This window comes from Hypanus sabinus, chromosome 2, assembly GCF_030144855.1.
Source record: "Hypanus sabinus isolate sHypSab1 chromosome 2, sHypSab1.hap1, whole genome shotgun sequence".
NCBI lineage: Eukaryota > Metazoa > Chordata > Chondrichthyes > Myliobatiformes > Dasyatidae > Hypanus > Hypanus sabinus.
The window spans coordinates 71,134,488-71,158,440 of NC_082707.1; the positions used below are offsets into that span (position 1 = coordinate 71,134,488).

At 40.0% G+C, this 23,953-nt stretch overlaps 1 protein-coding gene across 1 annotated transcript in view; it reads left to right on the plus strand.

Moving 5' to 3' along the window:
- Positions 1–22,623: 22,623 nt before the first annotated feature.
- The window catches only part of clstn2a (calsyntenin 2a), a 537,584-nt gene continuing 536,254 nt past the window's right edge, over positions 22,624–23,953 (plus strand). Inside the window, exon 1 of the mRNA XM_059948013.1 lies at positions 22,624–22,890. Within this exon, the coding sequence (XP_059803996.1) occupies positions 22,809–22,890 (82 nt within the window). The 5' untranslated portion in view covers positions 22,624–22,808. The remainder of the gene's footprint in view (positions 22,891–23,953) is intronic.

Below are 23,953 nucleotides of genomic sequence, written 5' to 3' on the forward strand. Positions count from 1 at the left end.
GACCAATTTGTTTCTTCAATTTTAATATTCAAATAAAAAATTTGACAATGTATAATTAAATATCTTCCTGCCGAATCAATTAATACATTTTGTATTTTAATTGGTAAATTTTTATTAACCAAAATTGCAACTCCTCTTGCCTTTGAGTTAAATGAAGCTGCAATAACATTTCCAACCCAGTCTCTTTTTAATTTCTGATGTTCTATATCCGTTAAATGAGTTTCTTGTAAGAAAGCTATATCTATTTTCATTTTTTTAATGTATGTTAAAATTCTTTTTCTTTTTATTGGTCCATTAAGCCCATTAACATTAAAACAAAAAATTCAATAAATTAGTCATTATTTTTATTTATGTTACTCCAATCTATAATAATACCTAATCCTTCAACTTTCATTGTATCCTGGGAAATCTTTTTAAAAGTCTCCATGTTGCTATGTGTGTCCCCACCAATCATCCAGGCAAAAGAATAGAAGAAAAATAGAAAATAAAGAAAAAAACAAAATACCCCCCTACTAACGTTGTGAAAGAAAGGAAACACAACGTTACCCCCCTCTATTGTACGGGTCATGGCAATCGCCATGATTACACACGTGAATCCCGTAGTAACCGATTCAAAGCTCCCCAGCCCCCCCGCAACATAAAAAATATACATATAAAAAAACATACTATTCTCAATTAATATTTCTAAAATATTACTTTTCTCCCTTATATCGTCCTTAAATGTCCATCAGTTCCATTTGCTTTCTCTGTCTTCGTCTTTAACCATTACATTTAGAAATCTCTACTTTTAATTAACGAAGAGATGAAAGTTTTTGTGCAAACACCTCCGCATCTTGATAATCAGAAAAAAATCTTTTTCCTTCCTCCAAAAAAATTATCAGTGTTGTTGGGTGACGCATTAAAAACTTATAACCTTTTTCCCACAAAACATTTTTAACTGGATTAAATTCTTTCTTTCTCTTCAAAAGGTTATAACTTATATCAGGATAAAAAAGAACTGGTTTCTCAGCTATCATCAACGGACCTTTTCTTCTTTTAGCACCTTGGGCAGCCGCCCTCAAAATCTTTTCTTTATCCTGGTATCTTAAACATCTTATCAAAATTGATCGCGGATTTTGATCATCTTGAGATCTTGGTCTTAAGGCTCTGTGCACCCTTTCAATCTCAATTAAAGTTTCTTCTCCCATTTCCAATTTTTCAGGAATCCATTTTTGAAAAAAAATTTATTGGGTCTTCTCCTTCGGTACCTTCTTTAAGTCCAACAATTTTAATATTATTGCATCTACTAAAATTTTCAAGTTTATCAATTTTTCCCACGAGTTGTTTTCTTTCTGATGTCCAGGCATCATTATCATCTTCCATCCTCTTCATTCTTCCCTCCATTTCTTCCATTTTGACGTCCAAATCTGTAATTTTCTTTTCCATTTTTTCCTGTTTCTTTGTCATTTTATCAAACATAGCCTCCATATTTGTTATTTTTTCTGTAATTACTTTTTGGTTACTTTTAATTACTTTTAATGCATTTAATTTTTCTAATTTATGCATTATTTGCCTCAAAATCTTTTTTGTATTTTCAGAGGAACTTTCATCTTGATCTCCATCTTCGTCTGATTTTTCCAGAGAGTCTGTCTCTCTCTCAGACTCACTTTCACTGTCGGTTTCAGTCGTTGCTGGGTTTTGTAGTTCTGGTTGCTCTCTTTTGCGCATGCTCATTCCTTTACGCTTGCGCAGTTCTCGTTGATCTTTCCCTTTAGAAATGGCCGATGCTGCCGCAGTCTCCTTTTCTGTTTCTGTTTCTGTGTGTTGTACCTGAGTCCGCGGTTCTTCGGTAGATGTAGGCCTTGATTCTGTTCCAACTTGAGCGGTCTTCGCGGTAGCAGTTTTCTTCGTCCTCTGTTTATGAGGCATAGCTTAAAACAATCCAGAGTAGTTTATAAGTAACCTTAAAAAAGTATTAATTAACTTTTCTTCACTTAAACATTAATTTATTAACTTTTTTATGGGAGGGCTGGATTCCAGCGTCTCGATCCTACGTCATCACGTGACGTCCCCCCCAATCTCTTCATTCTTGTATGGATCTGTGTTAATATCATGGTCCTCTGCTATTTCTTGATATTAGGTTCTTAATTGGTTGTGTTCTCCAAAATATCACTCACAGTATTGCTGGATCTGGCCTGTAACTTACTACATGCCAATTTTGAAATCTTGTTTACATTTCCCTAGTCACTTTGATTGGCAACTTCTTCAACCTCCACTGCAAGGTCTTTCACGTAGACTCTCTTCTCCTTTCTTATGAATCTCTTCACTTTCTTGTTAACTTCAGTATATTCTATTTGCAGTTTCACCTTAAGCACATTGAATTTGCATCTTGTACTTTCTTCTTAGTTTTACACTTTTCTTCTAAAGCTCTGTTTCCCTCTGATTCATTCTTTATTCTTCTTTCCAGCTTTATATCCTAGACAAGCCTTGCTGCTCTACTTAAAGACTGAGGTATCCATTTCCTCATTGTGTCGATCTTGTCAGCTGGCACATCCTCTTCAAAGTCTTTCAAGGCCTGAAATCTATTCTTAAGCTGAATGGTAAATGCAGATCTCATACTGATGGCCTTGAGATTCTCAATATCAAAAAGTCTTTGCACATGCATTCTGATCTTAGTGCTTCTTAACATCATTTTCATCACTGCAACAACAAGGAGGTGATCACTCCTGTAACTCGATATAGTGAATGGTTAACTGCTTCTCATCTTGCCTTGGAACTTTCAGTGATCCACAGTGGAGCTATGTCCTTCGCACTTCGCTCAACCCAGGAACATCTGGACAGCAAAAATGCATACACCAGGACACTCTTTATCAACCACAGCTTGGCATTCAATACCATCATTCCCTCAATGAGCTTCAAAACTTTGGCCTCAATACTTCCTTGTGCAATTAAATCATTGAATCCTCACTTGCAGACCCCATTCAGTTTGGATTGGCAACAATATCTCCTCCACAATCTCTGTCAACGCAAGTACACTACATGGCTCTGTGCTTAATTCCCTGCTCTACTTACTTTACACTTGTGACTGTGTGGCTGAGCACAGCTTCAATGCCATATTTAAGTTTGCAGATGACAACACTGTCGTAGGCTAAATCAAAGGTGATGAATCAGCATATAGGAAGGAGATTGAAAGTCGGGTTGAGAGGTGCTGTAACAACAACCTCTCACACAATGTCAGCCAGACCAAGGAGCTGATTACAGACTTTAGGAGAAGGAAACTAAGGTCCATGATCAGAGGATCAGCGGTGGAGAGGGTTAGCAACTTTAAATTCCTAGATGTTATTATTTGGGAGGATCTGTCCTGGGCTCAGCACATAAGTGTAATTGTGAAGAAAGCACGGTAACTCCTCTACTTCCTTAGGAGTATGTGGAGATTCAGCATGACATCAAAAACATTGACAAACTTCTATAGACAGGTAGTGGAGAGTATATTGACTGGCTGAGTGGAAAATCCTACAAAAAGTAGTGGATACAGCCCAGTCCATCACAGGTAAAGCCCTCCCAAACACGGAGAAGATCTACATAAAATGCTGTTGCAGGAATGCAACAATAATTATCAGGGGCCCATCACACAGGACGTGCTCTCTCCTTGCTGCAAGAGATTTACACCACCAGCTTCACAAACAGTTATTACCCTGCCACCATCAGGGTCTTTAGCCAAAGTGGAGGGATAACTTCCTTCACCTTCAAATGCCCTATCATTGAAATATTCCCTCAACCTATGGATTCACTTTCAAGAACTTAGCAATAATTACTCCTGTTTGGGTTCTGTTGTGGGGGGTGGGGGGGGGGGACCTAACTGGAGAAAATAACAGTGTCCGCGCATCTAGCACAGAGTCCGGCCCTGTAGCCCTTCAATCCTTGAAGGGTAGGGAAAGGAAGAGGATGGCAGCAGTGAGAGGGAAGTCTATAGTTAGGGGGTCAGACAGGTGATTCTGTGGATGCAAGAAAGAAACACAGATGGTAGCTTGCCTCCCAGGTGCTGGGATCTAGGATGTTTCTGATCATGTTCATGATATCCTGAGGTGGAAATGTGAACAGCCAAAGGTCATGGTACATATTGGTACCAACGACACAGGTAGGAAAAGGGAGGAGGTCCTGAAAACAGGTGACAGGGATTTAAGAAAGCTGTTGAGAAGAAGGACCTCAAAGATAGTAATCTCGGGATTACTGCCTGTGCCACGCAACTGTGAGTATAAGAATAGAGAGAGGTGAAGGATAAATGCATGACTGAGGGATTGGAGCAGGGGGCAGGGATTCAGATTTCTGGATCATTGGGACCTCTTTTGGGCAGGCAACACAATTGCAATAAGGATGGGTTGCACTTGAATCTGACGGGGTCCAATTTCCTGGCAGGGAGGTTTGCTGAGGCTATTGGGGAGAATTTAAACTAGAATTGCAGGGGGGTGGGAACCAAACTGAAGAGACGGAAGAAGAGTCGGTTGGCTCTCAAATAGAGAAAGCTTAGAGACAGTGCGGGAGGGAGGATAGGCAGGTGATAGAGAAGGGATGTGCTCGACTGATGTTTGAGAAGTGTCTATTTTAATGCAAGGAGTATCATGAATAAAGTGGATGAGCTTAGAGAGTGGATCAGTACTTGGAGCTATGATGTTGTGGCCATTACAGAAACATGGATGGCTCAGGGGCAGGAATAGCTACTTAGAGTGCTAGGCTTTAGATGCTTCAGAAAGGACAGGGAGGGGGGCAAAAGAGGTGGGGGCGTGGCACTGCTAATCAGAGATAGTGTCACTGCTGCAGAAAAGGAGGAAGACAAGGAGGGATTGTCTACTGAGTCTCTGTGGGTGGAAGTTAGAAACAGGAAGGGGTCAATAACTCTACTGGGTGTTTCTTATAGACCACTTAATAGTAACAGAGATATTGAGAAGCAGATAGGGAGACCAGTTCAGGAATAGTGCAATAATAACAGGGTTGTCGTGATGGGAGATTTTAATTTCCCCAATATTGATTGGCATCTCCGTAGAGGCAGGGGTTTAGATGGGGTGGGGTATGTTAGATGTGTTCAGGAAGGTTTCTTGACACAGTATGTAGATAAGCCTACAGGAGGAGAGGCTGTACTTGATCTGGTATTGGGAAATGAACCTGGTCAGGTGTCAGGTCTCTCAGTGGGTGAGCATTTTGGAGATAATGATCACAATTCTATCTCCTTTACTATAGCATTGGAGAGGGATGAGAGCAGAAAATGTTTAGGAAAATGTTTAATTGGAGTAAGGGGAAATATGATGCTGTCAGGCAGGGAAGCATAAATTGGGAGCAAGTATTCTCAGGGAAATGTACGGCAGAAATGTGGCAAATGTTCAGGTGATATTTGCATGATGTTCTGCATTGGTACGTTCCAGTGAGACAGGGAAAGGATGGTAGGGTACATGTATCATAGTGTACAAAGGCTGTTGAAAATCTAGTCAAGAAGAAAAGAAAAGCTTATGAAAGTTTCAAAAAACTAGGTAATGATAGAGATTTAAAAAATTATAAGGCTAGTAGGAAGTAGCTTAAGGATGAAATTAGGAGAGGCAGAACAGGCCATGAGAAGGCCTTGGTGGACAGGATTAAGGAAAACCCCAAGACATTCTACAAGTATGTGAAGAGCAAAAGGACAAGACATAAAAGAATAGGACCAAACAAGTGTGTCAGTGGAAGTGTGTGTATGGAACTGGAGGAGACAGCGGAGGTACTTAATGAATACTTTACTTCAGTATTCACTATGGAAAAGGACCTTGGCGATTGTAGGGATGACTTTTCGTGACTGAAAAGCTTGAACATATCAACATTAAGAAAGAGGATGTGCTGGAACTTTTGGAAAGCATCAAGTTGGATAAGTCACCGGGAACAGGCAAGATATATCCCAGGCTACTGTGGGAGGTGAGGGAGGAGACTGCTGACCTTTTGGCAATGATCTTTGTAGCATCAATGGGGACAGGAGAGGTTCCAGAGTATTGGAGGGTTGCAGATGTTGTTCCCTCATTCAAGAAAGGGAGTAGAGATAGCCAGGAATTTATAGACCAGTGAGTCTTATTTTGGTGGTTGGTAAGTTGATGGACAAGATCCTGAGGGGCCGGGTTTATGAACATTTGGAGAGGCATAATATGATTAGGAATAGTCAACATGGCTTTGTCAAAGGCAGGTCATGCCTTAAGAGCCTGTCTGAATTTTCTGAGGATGTGACTAAACACATTGATGAAAGCAGAGCAGTAGATGTAGTGTATATGGATTTCAGCAAGGCATTTGATAAGGTACCCCATGCAAGGCTTATTGAGAAAGTAAGGAGGCATGGGATCCAAGGGGACATTGCTTTGTGGATCCAGAACTGTCTTGCCCACAGAAGGAAAATGGGGTTGTAGATAGGTCATATTCTGCAAGGAGGTCAGTGACCAGTGGTGTGCCTCAGGGATCTGTTCTGGGACCCCTTCTCTTTGTGATTTTCATAAATGACCTGGATGAGGTAGTGGAAGGATGGGTTAGTAAATTTGCTGATGACACAAAGGTTGGGGGTGTTGTGGATAGTGTGGAGGGCTGTCAGAGGTTACAACGGGACATTGATAAGATTTAAAACTAGGCTGAGAAGTGGCAGATGGAGTTCAATCCAGATAAGTGTGAGGTGGTTCAATTTGGTAGGTCAAATATGATGGCCGAATATAGTATTAATGGTAAGACTCTTGGCAGTGTGGAGGATCAATGGGATCTTGGGGTCTGAGTCCATAGGTCACTCAAAGCTGCTTATGAGAATAGGTTGAGTAAACTTGGCCTTTTCTCCTTCAAGCGACAGAGGTGACCTGATAGAGGTGAACAAGATGATGACTGGCATTGATTGTGTGGCTAGTTAGGGGTTTGTTCCCAGGGCTGAAATGGCCAACATGAGAGGGCACAGTTTTAAGGTGCTTGGAGGTAGGTACAGAGGAGATGTCAGGCATAAGTTTTTTTATGTAGACAGTGGTGAGTGTGTGGAGTGGACTGCCAGCAACACTGGTGGATGCAGATACAATATAGTCTTTTACGTGACTCTTGGATAGGTACATGGAGCTTAGAAAAATAGAGGGCTCTGGTAACCCTAGATATTTTCTAAAGTAAGTATAGTTTTGGCACAGCATTGTGGGCCAAAAGGCCTGTATTGGTCTGTAGGGTTTCTAAGTTTTCATTAAGCTTTTTATAGTAATTTTTGGTCCATTAATGCACAGAGAGATGTACTGAAACAGTATGAAAATGAGAGAAAAGCAACTTTATGCTCTGTTTGTGTTATTTGAGGAAGTATCTATAGTTTTGGGCATGGAAATTTAGCTTTTCATAGCATTCACAACTCAAATTTTAGCTAGAGCATTAAACTGTAGAAGCAAGTAACATGCTATCCTTAGTCCCTCTACTGGAAATTTCAGTTGCAGCTTGTTACCTAGCTGAAAATAGTTACATGAAGATTGAAGCTAAACCCTATTCTGGACAACCTGTTTTCTCAACCCATCCTAGTTTCTCCACCTGCTCAATCCTAAGAAAATTTGTAACCTATAGTATGTTTACTTCTATATTTTACTTCTTTCACATTCTGTAGTGATTACATCTGAGGGTATTTGTTAAGTGGTTTTTAAAATCATTGCAGAGCCACAGCTATTTTTCTTTCAACACAACATGATAGTGTCAGTGCAAGTGTAGTATTTTTCAAGAAGTGATGATGTTCCGTTTCAGTTTGAGAGAGTATTTTTGGTGATTTCTGCTCACGAAGTGTCTTAGGATCAAATTGTTGAAGCAATCATCTTCCAATTGTGTGCTTTGCTTAAGCACCTTGTTTGGTTTTGGTTCCATAGTTCAGGAAAGATACAGTGGATTTGGAAGGTTTTTAAATTTACAAAACAATTATTGCATTTAAATTATTAACTTACCAGGTCAAGTTGCATAAATCTGCTGGACTCTCCTTGAATATGAATGATCAAATATGATGTGGTTGGTGTGTAAATAATAGTAAAGCAGGATCAGCAGGTTCAGAATCAGAATTAGGTTTATATCACCAGCGTGCAGTGGCGTATCTAAGGTATGGCAGGTATGGTATGTGCCCTGGGCGCCACTGAACTGTTTCTATTAAAGTCAGACAAGCCATCCTCGGATAGTGAAAAAAGAATTTTCTTCAGATGTCTTTGATTATCATGGGTGAGAAGCATGAGGATGGCCTTATTTGAGAGCATTGTGTAAGAAGACAATGAAACGTTTCTTCATGACGAAGAAGGAAAGTGGAGCTGAAATATGGAAGAGATGAAGTTGGAGGCAGAGGAAGCCAAGAAGTCAAGCAAGTTCTTTATGCCCTTCCTTGAAAAGCCCGGAACAAGTAGTTCGACACGTTCCATGGAGTCGTCTGCACCTGCTACAAGTTTGTTAGAATACGAAGGTGGATCTAAAAAGTCTACATTTTGTATCTGCTGTCTTCTCTATTCCCAGTAAGACCATCAATCCTCATTGGAGCAGAATAGTGGATTCAACCAGTGGAAAGCACCTGAAAGGATCAGAGTTCATGAAAATGCCAAGAATCTTTGGGAATGCTTCACACAGTTGAAAGAAATGGAAAGAAATTTAGCTGGAAACAGAGGAGATATTGATGCGATATTTCAGTCACAGATTGAGAAAGAAAAGCAGAAGTGGTGTGATACCTTGATGAGAATCCTTCACTGCATAAAATTCCTTGCAACTCAGATCCTGGCTTTGTGAGGACACAGGGAGTCACTTCAGCTGGACGCTGACTCCAATGTGGGAAATTTCCTTGGCTTACTGAAACTACTGGCCATCTTTGACCCTGTCATAAAAGAACACCTCATTCATTTGGAAAGTCATCCTGGATCCACATCTTATCTTTCACTGGGTGTCCAGAATGAATTCATCCACATGATGGCATCCACTGTTCACCAGAGTTTACTGAGAAGTGTTTGTAAAGTCAAGTACTATGGTCTCATGTTCGACTCAACTCCTGATCAGGCACAGCGTGAGCAGATGTCAGAAGCAGTGAGGAATATGGAAGTTGATTTTGAGAGGAAAACGGTCCATGTTAGTGAGTCCTTCCTTGGTTTTATCCAGATAAACCAGAAGGATGCTGAGAGCTTGGTTGAAGACATCTTGAAACAGCTAGGGAAGGATAAAAGGGAGCTACAAGATTGTCGGTCACAGTGCTACGACAACGCTGCTGTGATGGCTTGTCACAGAAGTGGTGTTCGTGAAAAAATAAGTGAGAAAAACAACCTGGCAGTGCTTGTGAATTGCAACAATCATTCACTCAACTTGGTGGTTGTACATGCAGCCAAGCAGGCTACGATGATGGTCACGTTTTTGGGAACCATCGAAGCTCTCGACATGTTTTTCTCTCATTCAACACAGCACTGGGAAAAACTCAAAAATGTTGTGCCTATGGTTGTTAAGTCAGAGTCCTAAACCAGGTGGAGTGCAAGGACAGAAGCAGTGAAGCTCATCAACAAGTACCTTGAGGAGATACTTCAAGTTCTCAAGGACAAGATAGACAATGAAAACAAGACCAGTGAAACGAGAAGTGATGCAAGGAAGCTGTACAACTGCATTCTGAGTTACAATTTTCTCATTTTGCTAGGATTTTGGAACTAAGTACTCATTTGCATTGACCGTATTCAAAAGAGGCTGCAGGATCCTAGCATGAACTTCCATGATGCTGCCGTGGATTTAAAAGCCCTCTGCGATCATTTTTGTGATGGAAAAAAAAGTGTTGGTCAGTGAGTTACTTGAAGAAGGAGTCGGTCTCTGTCAAGAATGGAATATTGAAGTTGAAAGACGTCAAAGACGAAAGAAACAAATGTCTGATGGGAACTCGAGAGACGTTGGGTTAGCAGCTAAAGAGCAACTGGAAAGTATCATAAAGGGAACACTCGACCATCTTCACAGAGAAGTGGATAAAAGGTTTGCTTGTTTGCACGACACTGACGCCAAGTTGGGGTTTCCTTCTCAATGTTGAGGGACTGTGTTACAGCACCGACAGTAACGACCTAAAGAAGAAGTGTAAAAATTTGGGCGAATTGTACAGCTCTGATGTTGATGGACAGCAGCTATATGAAGAAATTTTGGATTGCAGAATGTTGCTATCAAGGCAGGTCAACATGAAAATATCAAGACCTGAAGAGCTTCTTGAATTTATTGTTCAGTATGGAGATGAGAGCGTTTTCCCCAATCTTCACATTGCGATTCAGGTAATGCTAACCATCACAGTTTCCATCGCCAGCTGTGAGAGATCATTCAGCAAGTTAAAACTAATACTTTCGTATTTGGGAGCCTCCATGGGTCAAGGCAGACTCTGTGATCTTGCTCTGCTGAGTGTAGAAAGAGAAGAAACTGAAAAAAACTGACATCATAGACCAACTTGCATCAGTGAAAGCAAGGAAGGTGCAGTTATAATTTTCATGTAGTGCCATAATTTGTTAATTAAAAGATTAATGAGCTTGACTTGTATTATTGAGCTGATATTATGGTAAAGTTATCTAAAAGATGGGTGTCAGATGTTTCAGGGGTCAGGGGTGCAATTTCAGTGCTTGCTATAGGCACTATTTTCCATACATATGCCCCTGCTGGCATGTTTTGTGAAACTTGTTAACTTATTACTTTGTTAATCTGTTTAATACAGAGAAGGAATATACTCCAATAGGGATATCAATAATGAAGGGAGAAGATAATGGAATTCAATAATGGGAAGTGACCAGTGAGTTGGTGGGCCAGTGAAGGAGTGGAGACTTGAGGCTTTGACTTGAGAGGCTTCAACGAGAAGAGGCTGAGGACGAGCTTCACTCCAAGTAAGGTAAGGCTGGGAAAGTTCCTTTCAAAAGAGAAAGTTTCAAAAGTTGAGGCAAGTATTAGGTAGGTCATGGCAGCTGAGATCGGCCCTGTGGTTTGTTCAGCCTGCAGCATGTGGGAAATCAGGGATACTTCCAGTGTCCCTGACGACTATGTGTGCAGGAAGTGTGAACAAATGCAGCTTCTGGCAGAACGCATTGGGCGTCTGGAGCTGCGAATGGATTCATACCGGAGCATCCATGATGCCGAGAAAGTCGTGAATAGCACGTTCAGTGAGTTGGCCACACCGCAGGTAAAGGCTACACAGGCAGAAAGGGAAGGGGTGGCCACTAGACAGTGTAGCAGTAGGCAGGTAGTGCAGGAGTCCCCTGGGTCATCTCCCTCCTAAACAGATATAGTGTTTTGGATACTGTTGGGGGCGATGTCTCATCAGGGGAAGGCAGCAGCAGCCGAGTTCATTGCACCATGGGTAGCTCTGCGGCACAGGAGGGAAGGAAAAGGAGTGGGAGAGCTATAGTGATAGGGGATTCGATTGTAAGGGGAACAGATAGGCGTTTCTGCGGCCTATCATTTCTGCAAACGAGACTCCAGGATGGTATGTTGCCTCCCTGGTGCAAGGGTCAAGGATGTCTCTGAGTGGCTGCAGGACATTCTGGAATGGGAGGGTTAACAGCCAGTGGTCGTGGTGCACATAGGTACCAAAGATATAGGTAAAAAATGGGATGAGGTCCTACAAGGTGAATTTAGGGAGTTAGGAGATAAACTAAAAAGTAGAACCACAAAGGTAATAATCTCTGGATTACTACCAGTGCCACGTGCTAGTCAGAGTAGAAATAGAAGGATATTTCAGTTGAATACGTGGCTTGAAAAATAGTTCAAGGGGGAGGGATTCAAATTTCTGAGGCATTGGAACCAGTTCTGGGGGAGGTGGGACCAGTAAAAAACAGGACGGTCTGCACCTGGGCTGGACTGGAACCAATGTCCTGGGGGGAGTTTTTGCTACTGCTGTTCAGGAGGCTTTAAACTAATGTGGCAGGGGGATGGGAACAAGTGCAGAGAGACAGAGGGGTGTAAAATGAGGTAGAAGCAAAAAGTAGTAAGGTTAAAAGTAAAAGTGGCAGGCAAAGCCAGAGCAAAAAGCAAAAAGAGCCACTTTTCAACATAATTGTATAAGGGCTAAGAGTGTTGTAAAAACAAGCCTGAAGGCTTTGTGTGTTAATGCAAGGAGCATTCGTAACAAGGTGGATGAATTGAATGTGCAGATAGTTATTAATGAATATGATATAGTTGGGATCACAGAGACATGGCTCCAGGGTGACCAAGGATGGGAACTCAACATCCAGGGATATTCAATATTCAGGAGGGATAGACAGGAAAGAAAAGGAGGTGGGGTAGCATTGCTGGTTAGAGAGGAGATTAATGCAATAGAAAGGAAGGACATTAGCCTAGAGGATGTGGAATCGATATGGGTAGAGCTGCATAACACTAAGGGGCAGAAAACGCTGGTGGTAGTTGTGTACCGGACACCTAACAGTAGTAATGAGGTTGGGGATGGCATTAAATAGGAAATTAGAAATGCGTGCAACAAAGGAACAGTAGTTATAATGGGTGACTTCAGTTTACATATAGATTGGGTGAACCAATTTGGTAAGGGTGCTGAGGAAGAGGATTTCTTGGAATGTATGCGGGATGGTTTTCTGAACCAACATGTCGAGGAACCAATTAGAGAGCAGGCCATTCTAGATTGGGTATTAAGCAATGAGGAAGAGTTAGTTAGCAATTTTGGGAAGGTAGTGCATCCGTGGCTGACAAGGGAAATTTGGGTTAGTATCAAGACCAAAGAAGAAACATATAAATTAGCCAGAAAAAGCGGCACACCTGAGGACTGGGAGAAATTCAGAGAACAGCAGAAGAGGACAAAGGGCTTAATTAGGAAAGGGAAAAAAGATTATGAGAGAAAGCTGGCAGGGAACATAAAAACTGACTGTAAAAACTTTTATAGATATGTGAAAAGAAAAAGACTGGTCAAGACAAATGTAGGTCCTTTACAGTCAGAAACAGGTGAATTGATCATAGGGAACAAAGACATGGCAGACCAATTGAATAACTACTTTGGTTCTGTCTTCACTAAGGAGGACATAAAAAATCTTCCGGAAATAGTAAGTGACCAAGGGTTTAGTGAGATGGAGGAACTGAGGGAAATACATGTTAGTAGGGAAGTGGTGTTAGGTAAATTGAAGGGATTAAAGGCAGATAAATCCCCAGGGCCAGATGGTCTGCATCCCGGAGTGCTTAAGGAAGTAGCCCAAGAAATAGTGGATGCATTAGTGATAATTTTTCAAAACTCCTTAGATTCTGGATTAGTTCCTGAGGTTTGGAGGGTGGCTAATGTAACCCCACTTTTTAAAAAAGGAGGGAGAGAGAAACCGGGGAATTATAGACCTGTTAGTCTGACATCAGTGGTGGGGAAGATGCTAGAGTCTGTTATCAAAGATGTGATAACAGTACATTTGGAAAGCGGTGAAATCATCGGACAAAGTCAGTATGGATTTGTGAAAGGAAAATCATGTCTGATGAATCTTATAGAATTTTTTGAAGATGTAACTGGTAGAGTGGATAGGGGAGAGCCAGTGGATGTGGTATATTTAGATTTTCAAAAGGCTTTTGATAAGGTCCCACACAGGAGATTAGTGTGCAAACTTAAAGCACACGGTATTGGGGGTATGGTATTGATGTGGATAGAGAATTGGTTGGCAGACAGGAAGCAAAGAGTGGGAGTAATCGGGACCTTTTCAGAATGGCAGGCAGTGATTAGTGGGGTACCTCAAGGCTTAGTGCTTGGACCCCAGTTGTTTACAAGATATATTAATGATTTAGACAAGGGAATTAAATGCAGCATCTCCAAGTTTGTGGATGAAACGAAGCTGGGTGGCGGTGTTAGCTGTGAGGAGGATGCTAAGAGAATGCAGGGTGACTTGGATAGGTTAGGTGAGTGGGCAAATTCATGGCAGATGCAATTTAATGTGGATAAATGTGAGGTTCTCCACTTTGGTTGCAAAAACAGGAAAACAGATTATTATCTGAACGGTGGCCGATTAGTAAAAGGGGAGGAGCAACGGGACTTGGGTGTCATTGTACACCAGTCATTGAAGGTGGGCATGCAGGTACAGCAGGCGGTGAAAAAGGCAAATGGTATGTTGGCATTCATAGCAAAAGGATTTGAGTACAGGAGCAGGGAGGTTCTACTGCAGTTGTACAAGGCCTTGGTGAGACTGCACCTAGAGTATTGTGTGCAGTTTTGGTCCCCTAATCTTAGGAAAGACATTCTTGCCATAGAGCGAGTACAAAGAAGGTTCATGGGATGGCAGGACTTTCATATCAAGAAAGACTGGATCGACTAGGCTTATACTCACTGGCATTTAGAAGATTGAGGGGGGATCTTCTTGAAACATATAAAATTCTGAAGGGATTGGACAGGCTAGATGCAGTAAGATTGTTACCGATGTTGGGGAAGTCCAGAATGAGGGGTCACAGTTTAAGGATAAAGGGGAATCCTTTTAGGAACGTGATGAGGAAAAACTTCTTCACACAGAGAGTGGTGAATCTGTGGAATTCTCTGCCACAGGAAACAGTTGAGGCCGGTTCATTGGCTATATTTAAGAGGAAGTTAGATGTGGCCCTTGTGGCTAAAGGGATCAGGGGTATGGAGAGAAAGCAGATACAGGTTTCTGAGTTGGATGATCAGCCATGATCATACTGAATGGTGGTTCAGGCTCAAAGGGCCGAATGGCCTACACCTGCACCTATTTTCTATGTTTCTATGTTTCTAAGATCCTAATATTAGAGAAATAGCAAACAGGAGCCCAGCCGTTGATTCTAGGTTTCCCATTCCGTATTATCATCTTTTTTTTAAAACTTTTTTTATTGTATTTCAAGTAGTTACAAAATAAAAGTGGAAAAAAATTATATTACCCATCCCCCCCTCCCCTTAACCCCTCCCCCCTGGCATCCCTATAGAAAAAAAAGAGAAATAAATAAAGAAAAAAAGAGAAAGAAGGAGTGCCTGGATATTGGAAGATCCCCACATGCTCCATGGAGTTCGTAATAACTTTAGTATATATATTTATTTCTTTCCCCAAATAACCAATTATTTCATCTTCGGAGCACCTATATATTTAATCCTGTCTTTTGTAAATAAGGGCGCCAAATTTTCAAAAATGTTTCATATTTATCTCTTAAATTATAAGTAATTTTTTCAAGTGGAATACAGCTATAAATTTCTTTCTTCCAACGATCTATACTTAAATATGTATCCGATTTCCAAATAACTGCAATAGCCTTTTTGGCTACTGCCAGTACAATTTTTATAAATTTTTTCTGATATTTATTCAATTTGGGTATCGGTTTTATCCCTTCAATATCACCTAATAAAAATAATATTGGATTATGTGGAAGTTGTATTCCAATAATTTGTTCCAATAAAAAAGGTTGAATTTTAGAACAAGACCTATTAGAATGTAAAGAAGTACCAATTTCTTGGTTACATCAGAAACACTGATCGGATAAATTTTGGTTTAATTTATTTATTTTTTGTGGTGTAATATATAATTGATGTAAAAAGTTATATTGCACTAATCTTAACCAGACATTTATTGTATTTGTCATACTCTCAAGACGTATTGACCAATTTTTTTCTTCAATTTTAATATTCAAGTCACTTTCCCATTTTTGTCTTGACTTATGGACTCCTTGTTTAATTGCCTGTTTTTGAATCAAATTATACATACAAGAAATGAATTTTTTAATCTTTCCTTTTGGAATTAAAGTTTCTATTTCATTAGATTTCGGCAATAACGTTGTTTGACCTAATTTTTCTCTTAAATAAGCCCTTAGTTGAAAGTAACAAAAAAGAGTGTTGTATGATACTTTATATTTATTCTTTAATTGATCAAATGACATTAATGTACCTCCTTCAAAACAATTACCTATATATCTAATCCCTTTTTGAAACCAATTATATAAAAGTTGATTATCCATTGTAAAAGGAATAAGTCTATTTTGAACTAAAGATCTCTTTGCTAATAAGGATTTCTTTATCTCATCATCAACACTTATCTTATTCCATAAGTCATTCAAATGTTTTAATATAGGAGATTCTTTCTTTTCCCGTATCCATTTAGATTCCCATTTATATATAAAATCTTCTGGTATATTTTCTCCTATTTTATCTAGTTCTATTCTAATCCATGCCGGTTTATCTTTCTCAAAAAAAGATGCAATAAAGCTAAGTTGATTTGCTTTATAATAATTCTTAAAATTTGGAAGTTGTAACCCTCCTAGATCAAATTTCCACATCATCATCTTCATTGCATGCATCACTTGGAAATCCAAACCTAGTCCACTCAAAGTGTTTCTTTACAGGACAAAATCCTTAACCCAGAACCAGTCAGGTGAACCATTAAGTATATCCTTATTTAAGTTAAGGAAATTAAAACTATACTTTGGAGATAGTTTCACTTAGGTCCAATCTAATTGGTAGTAGAACAGCTTTTACAAAAGTTAAATAAAGGATGAATTTGCATCTTGACGTGATTCAGTACAGAACACTTAGCTTGGCTGCAGTTTCAAAAACATTATAGCTAGATATTTTTTTGATGCAACATTTAAAATTAACTTGATAATGCAAAGAACAACACTGAAAATGTAATATTGCTATTAGCAATCCAGACACTTGCCGCTGAGATTATTTGTAGCGTGTATCCCATAACAGTGACATGTTGGCATTGAGCCAGATGTTCCCAATCTCCCCTACAGGGATCACTTAATGTTCATTTTTTCCACTTGGATCCTAAATCAGAATTATTTTCTCAGTATTGTACATGCAAATGAAATCCATGTGCATGGCTACTGATGGATGACTGATGTCTTGCTCATTGACAATTGCAGCCTCTATATAATCATTTATTAATGAAATTATATTTCAGAGAAGATAAAGCAGATGTAGTATTATAATATCACTGTTTTGACAATGAGAAGGTATTAGTCATTGCCAACAACTTGCGATTGCTACTTTGCTCTATACAGATGGTGAAAACATGTTCAAAATTTGCTACAGAAGCCAGCAGTCTGAAATCTGACAAATGTTTAAAATATACTTTACAGAAGCTCTTACAACACAATGGACAGATAGACCAGTGTTTGAAGCAGACTTTAAAAAACCTCCATTGTATTCTCTCATATATCTACATTGATGAAATTTATTAGAATGTGTATTCTGAAATGCCTTTAGTAGAGAATTGCTTGCTTCTCTACTGAATGCCTTCTGTAGAAAAGCAAGCAGAGCCTATAATTTCATGGGAAATTGTACAATGAAAGAGAATATAATGAATTAATGGTCAAAAGAACTGTCGATTTTAATTAATGACCGTAACTTGATCAAATGAGACAAGCAGAGATGGTAAAACAGACATTAATTTTGTGCTAACATGCAAGAGGGGCTGCATGTTGGGTTTAAAGATGTGCATTCACTTGTGAGAAAATCTTTTGGGAAAATAGACAAGTCTTAAAATCCCATTCTAGGACAACCTATCTTGTCTACAGTATGTCTTTTTGCAAATTGATCCAGTCATGAGACAAAAGGGTTAAATTATGCTCATAGTGTAAGGAAACTGAACAAGAAGAGACAATTGCTTCATAATTGCACTTGCCTAGAAATTGTACTTTACTTTTTTTGGTATCCTAATAAATTGTTAATTGTTGTATCAATGTAAAATCAGGTCTAATCCAAAATATGATGAAAATAGCAGCAATCAAGTAAGATGTGATTTTAGTATGATATGGGAGAGAGAGAGAGAGAGAGAGAGAGAGAGAGAGAGAGAGAGAGAGAGAGAGAGAGAGAGAGAGAGAGAGAGAGAGAGAGAGAGAGAGAGAGAGAGAGAGAGAGAGAGAGAGAGAGAGAGAGAGAGATACTCACTAAGCACGCCATAGAGACAGCACCAAGGTTTCATGCTCTTGGAGAGAGCCCATATACAATGGGCAATACCAGAAAAATAATCATGTTGTTATTAGATAATTTAGGTGGCTTCTGTTAGCATTATAAATTGATCTTCATTGTCATACTAGCAGACATTAAGACACAAGCACACATGCATTTCCTCTTTCTTATATTCTTCAAAATCTGTTAGCTTGAGCATGGTGAGTGCACCTTGGATGATCTGAACATTTTTTTTGGATATTTGAGCTTGGAAACTGTCCCAGTCTGAGCCAGGTAACACAATGGAATCTGCTTTGCTTTTGTAACTTCCTGTTTATGTGTTGTACATTGACATTATTAGATGCATTTCCAATATTAGGAAAAGGCCAAAAGAGCTTGTGTGTATTTTATCCAGAAGTGCCCAGACCAATGTAATGATTGGTGCAATTTCATCTCAACATAATTAAAAACATGATTCATATGAGGTTATATAGATATTGAAATACACAACTCAAGAAAATCATTGCCATGCAACTTAATTCTGAGTCAATAATGTCAGAATTTTAAAAATGTAGAAAAATGTAATGTTGCAGATCTTCCATTGGTTGGTTAGATACTCACTGGTTGTTTGCCTTTAAACAAGATTTTCTTTCAGAAGGCTCCAGGGTGCAGGCATCCTTATGGTGTTACATTAAGGGCAGTCTGCAAAATCCAATATTCTGGGAAGATTGATCCTGCATTCTCGCTGTCTGTCAAAATTCTGAATTAATCCTAAATCATTATTAAAGATTTTAATATTCACAATAAGAGAACTAGCTTTTAAAAGATTGGTTTAATTATTGATTTGTACAATTGCAACATAACTTCCCAACTCTTGTACTCAATGCTTAGGCCAATGAAGGTAAATGTGACAAATATCTTCCTTACCATTTTCCTGTGTTCCCATTTTCAGAGAATTATATATTTGTACCTCTAGGTCTATCTGTTCAACAAATTTCCCCAGGCCCCTGCCTTTCAACTTTTAGTCTCTATGCATTACAACTAGATCAATATACTGTAAGTAGCAACTACAAACTACTTCAGGCTACATCTTTGTGGTGAACTATGTGCCTGTCTGGACACGCTCCCTTCTGACTGCTCCTGTGGCTCCTCCCACAGGCCCCTGGCGATCGAGGTCTGATCCTCTGCCTCATTCTCCAGGATGTAATATGATGGTCACTTACTGCTGGTTCCTTCTTCAGTCAATAAAAGCCGATATCTCGCCTTACGTCTCAGAGTGAGTTATTGATGGTGCATCAATCTTAAATCATCTTAAAAAAATTGTTTTCCTTCATGTATTTTCAATCAGTTTTCATTGCTTCATTGAGCACCTCCGCATCATCCACCATAAGTGAGACATCTTAGTGGGCAACCATTTTCATTCCAATTCCAATTCCCATTCCTGAATTGATGTGTCAATCCATGACCTCCTCTTTTGTCAAGAATAGGCTATCCTCAAGGTATAGAAGCAACACCTAATATTCTGTCTGGGTTGTCTCCAATCTGATCGCATAAATATCAATTTCTCCCTTTAGTAAACATGTTCCTCCAGCATTTTGCACGCGTTACTTTGTATCCTGACGAAGGGTCTCGGCCTGAGATGTCGACAGTGCTTCTCCTTATAGATGCTGCCTGGCCTGCTGTGTTCTACCAGCATTTTGTGTGTGTTGTTGTTTGCTTTGTATCCAACTGTTTTAGTACAACTGAAACAATCCTATATTTCTGACAAAGTAGAAAACTGCCCACTTAAGAACTTTTCACACAGACCAGAACAAATCAAATTTGGCGAATTAGCATCCATTAGATTGTCCTCATCATCAGAGTGGTACCAATTGTCACCTCATTAACAAAAATGAAATGTTCACAGTTGCTAGGTTTGGATTCTATCGCTCAGCTCTGGACACACTTGGTGAAATACAGACTGAAGAGCTGAATTCCAATGATGAGCCAAGAATGACCTCACCACTGTTTGACAACAAGGCAACATTTTGAGTGAATGTGGAATCAAGCAGCACAAATGTAATGGGTATCAAATGGAGAAGTCATCAGCTGGAATCACGTCATCCACGTAGAATTGGTGCAAGATTTCTTTAAGGACTATCTTAACCTAACCGTCTTCAGCTTCAACGGTAATATTGTCACCAATGTAATGCCAGAAGTGGAGCTGGTGGTTGCATAGTGTTCATGTTCATTTTAATTTGCCATTCTTCAGGTTATTGAACTGAGAAAATAGGAGTGTGTTTTTTGGTCCTCTGAGACTTTTCCACTATTCAATATATTTGTGGTGATCATCTATCTCAATGTCATATTTACACTTCATTCCTATATCCTCCATTGCCTTTTGCATATGGAAATATATTCAGCTCATTCTAATATATATTCAGTAACAGTCTCCAGAGCTGTCTGCAATACAGAATTGTAGGTAGCCCACCCTAGAGTAAAGAAATGCCGTCTCATCCCAGACATACATCTCCTGTTGAGACTGTGAACCATTGTTCCAAAAACCTCAGCCAAGGGAAATATTCTTCCCGCATCTGGTGTGTCTGGCTCTGTCATAACTTTGTATGTTGCAATTAGATCACTCGTTCTAAATACCAGTGATATCAAACTTAGTCATCTAAGTCTTGATGCCCCATTTGATCCAAAACATCAACATTTTCTGACACCCCGTCTCCCCCACTTATGTTGCTTGGCCCATTGAGCTCACGCAGCAGAGTTATTGTCACTAGTCAAGTTATTCTCTCATCCTAAAGCAGTGCTATCCTAAAATCAGTCTGGTGAATGATTGTTGTACTCCTGTTAGGTATATTTTAAGTAAGAAGGCTTAAATAATAAGACAATATGGTCTCACAAAGATCCTGATAACTGTAGCAAGGCACCAGTGTTTCTCTATTTAAATCCTGTTCATATGAATATCATCGCACCGTTGATCTATTAACTGTTTATTATACCATATTGCTTGCTTTCTGAGATTATTGTACAAGAACACTTTGTATCTTTGTATGAAATACTTCTCACTCTAATGACATGTAAATAATGTACTGCATCTTTGTTCTTCCTCATTGTATGTTTATTGACATTATTACTGTATTTGTGTGTGTATGCCCACCTTGTCAATCTAAGTGTCCTTGAAGCCTCTTTGTATCCTTGTTTCAATTCATCATCTCAACTGCAAACTGGTTCCTTCTCTCAAATCATTGATTAATATTGTGAATAGCCAAAGCCAAAGCACCAAAACCCATTAATTACAGACTCCCATCTCAATATATTTATTCCTTTTCTTTGTTTCCTAGTGATCAACCAATTTTCATTCCAGGGCATACATTAGCCCCAAAGCTCTGTGCTTTAATTTTGTATTCTGAACATTTATGTGGGGTTTTAATCAAATGTTCTGAGAAGAATGTATACTGTACCTACTGCTTCATCATTTGTTCTGCTAAACTAAATAAAGTCTTCAGTAGATTTTTCAAAATTTAAATTAATTTTCAAAATTTAAAATGTAAAATTCACCTTCCCCATATGCAACAAGATTAGAATAAGATCCAGGTTGGAACTGGTTAGTAACACATAGCAGTAGTATCTCACAAGTCGATTGGCCATCATCAACAAGAGAGATTAACTACCATCCATTAGCTTTTCCATTAGATAAATGATACAACATTAAGAGCGTGGTGGGAAGGAGGTTGTTCACTGGGAGTGGTATCACCTCTGACCAAAAGGTTAATTGAATCAGATGTAAATATTTTAGCTGCAAGATCAAGACAGAGGCAGGATATTCTGCAGCAAATGATACATCATTTAGTTCTCAAAGCCACAGACGAGTCAGGAATGTGTGTGTGAAATACTACTGTCCCGTTTGTCTAAATAAGTACTACTCCAACACCGAACGGGGTAATCACCCGCCTTCCTAAACCATTCATTCACCTCATCTGTCGGACATCATATTTACAGCTGTGGCCCTGATACGATGAAGTGTAGCAGGCAATCGAGACTTCTTCCACAAATCACGATTGCTGAAAATGATAAGCGGACCAAGCATTTGGAAACAGCATCATCCGCTGTTCCTCTCCAAATAATGCACCAACCTGACTTGCAAGTACAATGTCGATTCTTCATTGCTGACAAATCCGTGAATGCACTGGTCGGCAACTCACGGGCTATAATGGTTCTAGATGGTGTCTCACCATCGCCGCAAGAATGATAAGAACTTTGAAAGGCCCTGAATGAATGAAAGTAGTCGAGAACCCGCTGGGACTCCTAGTCACTCCTAAAACTTCATTGGTCTGGAGCTAGTTTGTTAGCACATTGCGTTCTTCTGAAGTCTTTCTAATGATGTACTCGGGAAGAGGCTCTGTGAAAATGTAAATTGCTGTAGCCTAGTCTTCGTTGTTGAAAATGAATACTCTTCTCGGGAGCATTATAATTACAATTTCTCGGTTAGAACAGATTAATATTTAGCGTCGGGGATGCAGCCCAGTGTAGCAAAGCTGGGTCTCAACGCTCTCCAACTTCAAACTTATATCTGTACAGGAAATAGTCTGTGTGACAAGGAACGGAAGATTAATGCAGGGTTGATTCGGAGTTATTATAGACTTGAAGGCGAAGGAAGTAACAGAGAACAGGTTAGGATGTAGAAGTAAAGCTGCAAGGGGTTTGGGGAGTGCGGTAAATTAGGAGACACCGACTGCCCTATCGACTAGGAGTGACAGGAGTTTGGAACTTGATGCTACCAATGAATATGCATGAACCTCCAGCTCTCTTCTCCGTGACGTCGCCGTGGTCCCGGGCTGCGCTGTGCTGTGCTTCGCTCTGCCTTTAATACAGCGGGTACTGGCTGGTTTTTAACATCGGCCGGCGCTGAGTTCTTGCTGATAACCTTAAACCAGCGTCCGTCTCCATATCGATTCAGCGTCAGATAAGGATCGTGAAGAAAAGGGGGGGAAAGTATCAACGAGTGACGGTCATGCAGCTGAGAATATCGTGCGCCCAGAAAAGCTCGTTTATTTTGGTGACCGCCTGGCTTTGCAGCGTCCTTGCAACCAGAGGTGGGTTAGTAAAACTCCCGGTCAGCGGGCACCGGGCAAGACCCTCGGTCGTGCTGGTATAGCCAAGACAACTCGGCACGAAAGAGTGCACCGTAACCTTGCAAATATTGATTTGCTGTTAATTAAAAAAAAACACTGACGATAGCAGTAGCGATAATATCCGAGACGACTTGGTAGACATACTTTAGTTTAATTGTAGGGTTGCTAAGTCCCCGCTATGAAACTCTATGGGTGATATTTTATTACAAGGTTTGCTACCCGGAAACGTTCAAACTTACGTAATGCGCGTTATTGTATGTTACAATCTGGCATGATGGACTAATCAGTCTCTTCCCGTGAACTCTTGCACAGAAGGGGATTATGAACATAAGCGCATTTCAGGTTGTTGTACATTGACACAGGGTGCTCGCCGGTTTCCCGGGACGAGATGAGCTCTCACCCGCACAGCAACTTAAAATGCCTCTTCGCAAGCCGCGTTCCTCTTTCAATAAGTAGAACATCGGGTTATTTGGAGAGTAAATAAACAAAACGTTGTTTGCGATTAAAATGCAAAAATAAAACCATCAGGCGCTTGTGAGATTGTTGCGGCACTGTGTACAAAACGCGGCAGCGGATCTTGTGCCCGTCATTTGGGATAATGAATCTTCCTCGGATATTGATTATTTTCTCGGGCTGTTAAAATACCTGTGAGACTGATTTGACGAGAGCGTTTTTTTGGTCACATATGTTACAGTCACATTAGTTTTCCCCCAAGCCCTTAACACTATACCGGACACCCAAAGGGCAAAACAGTGAACAGCGTGTAGAGACTTGTCAGAGTTTAAATCTGTGTATGCTGAGAATTGCAAGGTGTATACTTGAAGTTGTATAGGTTGCATAAATAATACTAAACGCTGAGGACGGCGTCACTGTCATTGTGAAAAAGAGGAATGTATGGGTTAATTGGCGCATTTCCCGAGCCCCCCAGCTCTGCGCATCTCTAACTTTGGTTATCAGGGTGCTACAGGTAGACGCGAATATTTGCTTCAGCGGGGCACCTTAACCTGCAGTGGGATGTGAAAAG